Raw genomic sequence first — 7,434 nt, 5'->3', positions numbered from 1 at the left:
ATGATGTGATTCAATTTATTTATTTATTTATCTAATATGATCTAATACTCCTCATGTGATCGAGTGTCACTTTGAGGTAGCCGCAGCCGGTTCCAAGCCTGGATAAAGAAGGAGCTGGGGTTGCAATAGGTTTGTGGCATCCAATATAAAACATAGTCGCATCTTGAATCTGGAGATAAACCGACCGATTTATGTTAGCTGACCTCAAATACTTTGGTACTAAGAATTGGAAGAAAAAGAAGAAGATGATTTAATCTGAACCGAACTTAATTATCTATACTTAGCTTATTAATTTAACCCATCTGATAAGAGATATATTGGATTTTCTTCTTAACATACCATGTTCTTAGTTATTAAATGTTTCACCGTTTAGGGTTTAAGTTTTATTTTTTCATCCTTTAGGGTCTATCTTCAATTTTCTGGCTTAACTCACCCTTAACCATACATGGATTTAAAAAAAAAAATATACGGAGTAAGTATAGTTTAATTAAATTTTATCTTAAATTATTAATAAGGCAAAAATTTCTATTAATTAATTACCTAGCCATTATAAGAAATAAGAATTGAGAAGTTAATGGGAATATAAAATTATAAAGTAGTGCCTTTCAACTTTAGGAAAAAAAATACCCCACTCTCCGATACGGAAGAAGCCTCCAAAACTTCTTCTTTGAGGTTCTCCATTCTTTTCGCTCTTTTAATGGTCAGATTATAGAATTCTCAAGCCAAACTCAATCGATCGATTCTGTAGAAAAAATTTACTCAAAATTCTAAAGGTATGTCTTTTAATTCTTTAGTTTTTCTTTTTCTTATAATTGAGCAGTGTTGTTGTCGTCGTCGTTCTGATATTTGTTTGGGTTTAGGATTCTTAAATTTTTGACAGTAATTTAAGAATAGATACTGGCTTTAATCGTAAATAAAATTATCGGTTTCCCCTATTAACTTAAAATTGGCTAGAAATGAAAGAATTTGGGGGTAAAGTTTCCTATTAATTCAAGCTTTGAGTAATTAACAATGAATTATGAAAAAGTAATGTTGTATGCTTGATTCCACGATTTAGTTTCATACTAATTGTTGTAATTGGTGATTTATTAGACCGCGCGGTCGATTAATTGATGTTGTATATTATGTGTTTTTTTTTTGGTGAGAAATGAGGGTCAAGCCCTTTAAATAGATAGAAAACCACACACAAACAGAAAACAAAGAAAACATACAAAACCCAAAACCTTAGCTACGAAAAGAAAACAAGAACATAATCAAAACAAAACCAGCTAGCTTCCAACTTCATCAGCTTCATGCCGCCACAACAGGAACTTTGCGCAGCAGTGCTAGTCCCCCCAGGTCCTCCAGTAAAATAGTACGAAGGCTTGGTGGAGCCACCTCCATTATGGTCAATTTAGGAATGAGTCCCACCCCATAGTTCGCCAACCAATCCGCAGCTCTGTTGGCTTCCCTATAGCAGTGTTTAACCACCACCTCCCACTCTGATTTTTCTATCATTTCCTTACATCTCCTAATAATATGAAAATAGGGAGAGCTAGGCACACCTTCCCCTAGCAGTGCACGTACTACCACCATTGAATCAACCTCTACTATTACTCTCTTGTGTCCTCCATTCCAAACTAACGCCAAACCCCCCAATACAGCCATAAGCTCAGCCTTGGTGCTAGATGTGTGACCACAGTTTACTGCAAACATAACCAAAGTCTCTCCTCCACAGCTACGAACAATCCCTCCTTCCCCTGCGTTCCGTGGATTATTTGTCGATGCTCCATCCGTATTCAGCTTAACCCACCCACATAGTGGATATTCCCATCTAACAAAAATGTCTCTGGTTCCAGCTCTCCTATCCCCTTCTACATTAGCTCTTTGTGCCAGTGCTTGTGTAATCATTCCCACCTTTGCCACAATAAAACCCAACTGGTCCACTGGTATTTCTGGGTGTCTGTCAAAGCTTCTGTAGTTCCTCCACTTCCATAGCCACCATCGGGTGGAGCAAAACATTACTGGCCAGTTCTCGTCCCGTGTTTGATCTCGCTTCACATTGCGCATTACCCATTTATCAAACGGACTACCAAATAGCTCATGTTCATTTATCCCCGGAAATTTTCTCCAAAGTATGGTAGCCATTGGGCACTTTCGGAGTATATGGTACACGTTTTCCTCTACCTCGTCACATACTAAACACCTTGGTTCATTAGTGAGCCTGCGAATGAACCTGTTAGCATTCGTCATTAAACGATTGTGCAGCGCCAACCATAAAAAGTACCGAATTCTTTGTGGGATGGGCAGCTTCCAGACAAACACCCAATTCCCAGTTGACCCCATGTCAAGTTCTCCTCTAATAATTTTTAGAGCAGATTTTGTGGTAAATTGGCCATTATTCGAACCATTCCAATACACCCTGTCCATGGCTTCTTCATCCTCGACCAACTCAAACGAATCGATCTGTTGTATATTATCTCTATTATATAAGCCAAGAGGGGAGGGACAATTTGGTAACACCACTTTTGGTGTCTTTTTTAAAATAGTCCATTACACCCTTAAGACCTTGCTAATTGAAAAACAAATTAATTAAAAAAAAAACAGCTATCCTAATTCAATTAATTATCCGAAACCTACGAATTCCACAAATACAAAACACTCAGAAAACCAATCACAAAGAGAGAGAAAATCTCATAAAACCTTTGAATCTCTCACTCCAAAAATTCAAAAACCCTCATTCAATCACCCCTAAATCGCAGGATTTCGTAAACCCTCATTCAATCACCCCTAAATCGCTCATTATATTCAATCACCCCTCATTCAATTGTTATTGAAATCCCTCATTCAATCACCCCTAAATCGCAGGATTTCGTAAACCCTACCCGAATATCTCTGCTAATTCAATTGCATTGCAATTTTTAAATTCCAACTTCAAGCATATCGATTTCAAGAATTAAACAAATTGCGGCCAAAGATAATTTTTGTATTCGGCGGAGAAATTGGAGATGCGCCGCCGTTTCATCACCGACGGGGTCCACCGGAGACTGATTTTCCGGCGACGAGGAAGCAGTGGCGAAATCAGTTAATATTGTAAGCTTTATTTTCTGTAATTTGAATGAAACTTTCGAATCTCTCACCTGATTTGTTTTCCCCAAATTTGAAATCTAAATTCTTCGAATTTACTTCCAATTTACTCAGCAATTCAACCAAACACTTAATTTTAATTAAGTTTAATATTAATCTATTTTAATTACGAAATTGTGCACAAAATTTGACGAAAATGAAAGAGAAAACGGTTATTGCATTACCTACGCCCTGCAATCTTGCGCAGAATTATCAATCTCTATTTCTTTAAAAAATGGGTGTTGAATTAAATTTGCAGAATAACAAGCAGTTGGTGTTTGGGGATGTCTATGGAGCTGGTTCGCTTCCTAAACAGGTGGAGCTTGAAAAAGCCCAGAATGTGGACCTTAAATTCCAAGTTCCTGATGTTGGTAAAGCGATTCAGGTATAATTCGTAAGTTCAAGTGGTTTGGTTTGGTTAGCTTTCAAATTTGTGTGATATATAAATATATTATATTGGACTTTCAAACTAAGGCTTCTATGTGGTTTTCTGTGTAGAGTTGTATTTTCGATTAATTTGTGTGAATTTATTGTTTCTTTTGCGGTTAAATTGATGGCGGTTTTGTTTCGATTGATTAGCATTAAATAGCGAGTTCGTTTTCTAATTGGTTGAATTGATGTGTGTGTACTTGACTGAAAAGCTAAGTTTTTTAATCCAGAAGGAAGTGTCAAGGACAGAATTTCTGTTAAAGTCATTGAAGGGGTATTCTAATTAGCTGAATTTTCATGTTGTTATGCAACTTATGTTTAATTGATTATGATTTACATTAGTTAGTTAGGGTCCTACATTTAGGAAATTGAAGAATAATCGTGTTTTTCGTGCTTTATTCAATTGTATTGATTACAATTTATTTGATGATTTGTTGCAGAATTTTATTCATGATGAAGATATACGGCTTGATACGATCAAAGCTAGATGTAATTTTCTGTAATTTGAGCTCAAATTCGTTTGTTTTTGCTTATAATTGATGAATTGTATGTATTTTGAAAGGGTTTTTGCATTGTTAAAGTTAGAAATGTCATCAAACGACATGCTGAATAGACGGAGCGACTTTCAAGGTATGAATTATTCAAAATTGCTAATGTAATGTGGATAGACCGTCAAGAACTTAATTAGAGAGTTTGGTGCCCAGATGTAATGAGTCTTAAATGTGCTTCTTGATCATATATGATGGTCTTTAATCTTTAAACCGTTCACTTATTCTTTCGTTGCATCGTTTACATTACGTCTATTTGAATGTTTTTTGCGTCATCTATCCAGAATGGTTACCGTAAATTTACACCATATCCATAGAAATTATAGAAATTTTCCTAATTTGTTTTTCTGCAACAAATTATTAACCAAAGAATGATTTATCTGAACAGGCATTCAAAGAAGCCGATGTAGATTTAGACGGAAAGATTTGTAGATCTGAATGGCATCAAATTGTATCCAAAAATCCCAAATTGTTGAAAATAATGACTCTCCAATATCTCAGGTATGTGTGATGATCTACTCTCATACTCAAAAATGTATAGTGTTAAAAAAATTGCAATCTGTATAGCTTGCCAAATATGAAACGCATAGCAGGCAAACAAAATTGAACTAGGTGGTTTGACTGCTGCTACAAGTTATACTTTTGATTTTGAGATTATGTTCTTTTATTTTTATCATGTTTTCTTTAATTATAGCTGTAATCTTTCATCCATATTCTATAGTCTTTCATTTGCATTTGAGATTTCATTGTCTGAACTACATACTATATTCCTGTGGCTGCCAAAGTTGATGCCAGATTTTTTCACATTTAGTTGCATAAGACCATACATGTTAGCCGCACTCTAATTCTTTCCATCTCTCTGTTTTTTTGATTAATTTTTCAATTGCTTTGAAATTTCGCCTATCAATTGTTGTTATGGATCTGGATTTATCTTATTTTCACAGTAAATTTTAAAAAATGTGTGCAAGTTTCGTGATTCTAGCTATTCAATTAACTTGCTCATTTGAGGGTTTTTAATTTTGTTGTTGATCTAATTTTCAGTAATTTACATTGAACTATGTTGATTATATGTGTTCATTGGTTGTTAATTGATGTAATTAGTTTGCATCCTTCTTTGGGGATCTGACATTGTCTCTATTGTGAAGAGGACTAAAGCTATCAAGGCCCGACTTGAGCAAATGGACCGCGCTACTGCTGAAAATTGCCGCCTATCTTCTGAATTGAGTACCCCAATTGATCGGTAAGGAACACTAATCTCGAAACCAATTGGGGATTTAATTGTTTGTAATGTTTGTTCTGCAAAATAAATATTGTGCTTTGGTTGGTAATTGAGATGGAAGTTGATATATGTTGGCTGAAAATTGGAAGTTTTGTAGGATTTAATGTTCTGGTCAGATAAAACCATGATCAAAATGTAGAAATTAATTGGCTTTTTCTGTACGTGTATTGGTGTATGTGAAAATTGGATTTAATGTTCTGATCTGCGATATGTTGAATCATGATCCTGGGTAATTCATTTTTTTTTTTGCTGTAGTTACTATTTGATTGTTTTATGTTGGTAATTAGATTATTTTGAATGTTTAGAGCTAGGTTGATTGATTAAGCAGCCTTCTGATAACTTCTCTCTGGTTCTCAGCTCACACTGGGTTAATAATTCAAGAGAGCACTGGAATATAGCTGCACATTCAGTCAAAAAACTGAATGATCTCTATGATTTTATTACTCAACCCACCAAATTATCACAGCATGAAGAACATCTAGCTGTTGAACACTGCAAACACAACAACCTAACTGGCTGCACTGACTGACTGGAAAAGCACAGCTGCTGCCTGCTGCCAACTGAAACCCACCAGAACTCTATCCGAAAGACCCTGCAGAACCTGCTCAGAAGCAAAAGCCACTAGACCAAGCTGCTGCCACCTGACTACATTATTTCGCGCGTGCATAAATCAGGAAATAATGTGCATAATCTAACTTATATATTTAGAGGTTATACTTAGAATTCGTGTATATGATGTGTTCTCTAATCTAGGAAATGCGCTCCTCAAGTTTGTACTTGAGTTTTGATTTCCTCCATTGCACCTTAGTTTTGATTTCCTCCATTGTTTCATCTTTCTTTTCTAAGGTGAGGAACCATGCATTTTCTTGAGGTTCATTTAGTTGATTTAATTTTTCTGAATTTTTAGGGATTATAACACTCAATTTATGAGTTCATTGATTAATTCAGAATTTAGGAATTTTCTGATTTTTTCGAGTTTGATCAAAAGTGGAGACACATCAAGGAGAAGAATTAACAATCCGGGAAAAAAAATCTACGAGAGAAGAAATTAAGTAATATGATGTAAATTTTGAATTGTTTTAGTTGTTTTTACTTTTTAGTACTGAATTTGAGTAAATTGTGTTCATTTCTTATTTTACGTAAAATCCCCACGAATTATATAATTTGGTTTGGTTTGTGACAATATATCCATCTATCATTTTAGTTTGTGTATAATCTCGCACGCATCGCGTGCATATAAGACTAGTGTATGACTAAGGGAACTTACTAACTATGTATGTGCAATATTTTGATATGAGTTATAGAATAAATCTATTTTTACTAACTATACCGTTTCCCCATTTTCTGCAACTCCATAAATTTGATATTGATGTATGTTACATGTATTAATTACCATAAAATCGCTACTCTTTCTAGTATAAAACCAAAAGAAGTTAAGAAGTTGTGACATGAAAAGAAACAAGAGCACATATAATAACACTAAGAACAATTGCTACATATATTGTATAGTAATCCAATCATAATCAGTAAGCTAATATGCCAAATGATTTTTGATGATATTCTTTATCCCACGACGTTGGTTATGATTGGATTACTATACAATGTACGTAGTATGTAGCAATTGTTCTCAGTGTTACTATATGTGCTCTTGTTTCTATACGATTGGATTACTATGATATTTGATAATTTATGCTCTTGTTTGAGCATTTGTTTTGTTTGATTTTGGTAGTTTCTTGTTGTTGGCTTTTGGTTAATTAAGATAGAACTTAATTAAACTTAAAAAAAAAAAAATCATGCATGGTTAAGAGTGAGTTAAATATGGGTTAGTTTGTCTGAAAATTGAAAATAGAACCCAAAGGGTGAAAAAATAAAACTTAGACTCCAAATGGTGAAAAATATGATAACTTAGACCCCCTTTGTTTCTTAACTCCATGTTCCTACCCCAAAACATTACGGCATGAAGGAGGTTGAGAAAATGATCGACGTTATAGAATTAACTTAAAAGATTGGGTGATAATAAATGTCACAAGTTGCAACAACATTTAGTTGTCGCAACCTTACGTGTCTGAGTTT

The 7,434-nt window shown here is 34.6% G+C and overlaps 1 protein-coding gene across 4 annotated transcripts; it reads left to right on the top strand.

Annotated features, from left to right (window-relative positions):
* Positions 1-602: 602 nt before the first annotated feature.
* On the top strand, positions 603-6,569 carry LOC110780798 (uncharacterized). Of its 4 annotated transcripts, none has more exons than XR_008933028.1 (7): positions 603-773; positions 3,365-3,490; positions 3,975-4,023; positions 4,116-4,164; positions 4,471-4,583; positions 5,228-5,322; positions 5,719-6,569. XR_008933028.1 is itself a non-coding variant. In XM_056843791.1 (5 exons), the coding sequence occupies exons 3-5, from the start codon at positions 4,521-4,523 to the stop codon at positions 5,888-5,890; spliced, it is 330 nt and encodes a 109-aa protein (XP_056699769.1). In that variant the 5' UTR covers positions 615-773; positions 3,365-3,490; positions 4,471-4,520; the 3' UTR covers positions 5,891-6,569. The 4 variants fall into 4 exon arrangements, 1 of the variants encoding a protein (XP_056699769.1); XR_008933027.1 differs by having other exon boundaries at positions 605-773; positions 4,097-4,164; XR_008933029.1 differs by lacking the exon at positions 4,116-4,164.
* The last annotated feature ends 865 nt before the right edge of the window (positions 6,570-7,434 follow it).

The sequence above is a fragment of the Spinacia oleracea genome, chromosome 4, assembly GCF_020520425.1.
Source record: "Spinacia oleracea cultivar Varoflay chromosome 4, BTI_SOV_V1, whole genome shotgun sequence".
NCBI classification, from domain to species: Eukaryota; Viridiplantae; Streptophyta; class Magnoliopsida; order Caryophyllales; family Amaranthaceae; genus Spinacia; species Spinacia oleracea.
Note: the sequence above shows the minus strand (reverse complement) of the source record. Positions and strands in the feature narration are given on the sequence as shown.

Excerpts from the sequence above, each read along its gene's own strand:
- LOC110780798 (XM_056843791.1), top strand. The coding sequence starts at position 4,521 with ATGGCATCAAATTGTATCCAAAAATCCCAAATTGTTGAAAATAATGAC. Across the intron at positions 4,584-5,227 it reads ATGACTCTCCAATATCTCAG|AGGACTAAAGCTATCAAGGC; the intron begins GTATGTGTGATG and ends TCTATTGTGAAG. Across the intron at positions 5,323-5,718 it reads TTGAGTACCCCAATTGATCG|CTCACACTGGGTTAATAATT; the intron begins GTAAGGAACACT and ends TCTGGTTCTCAG.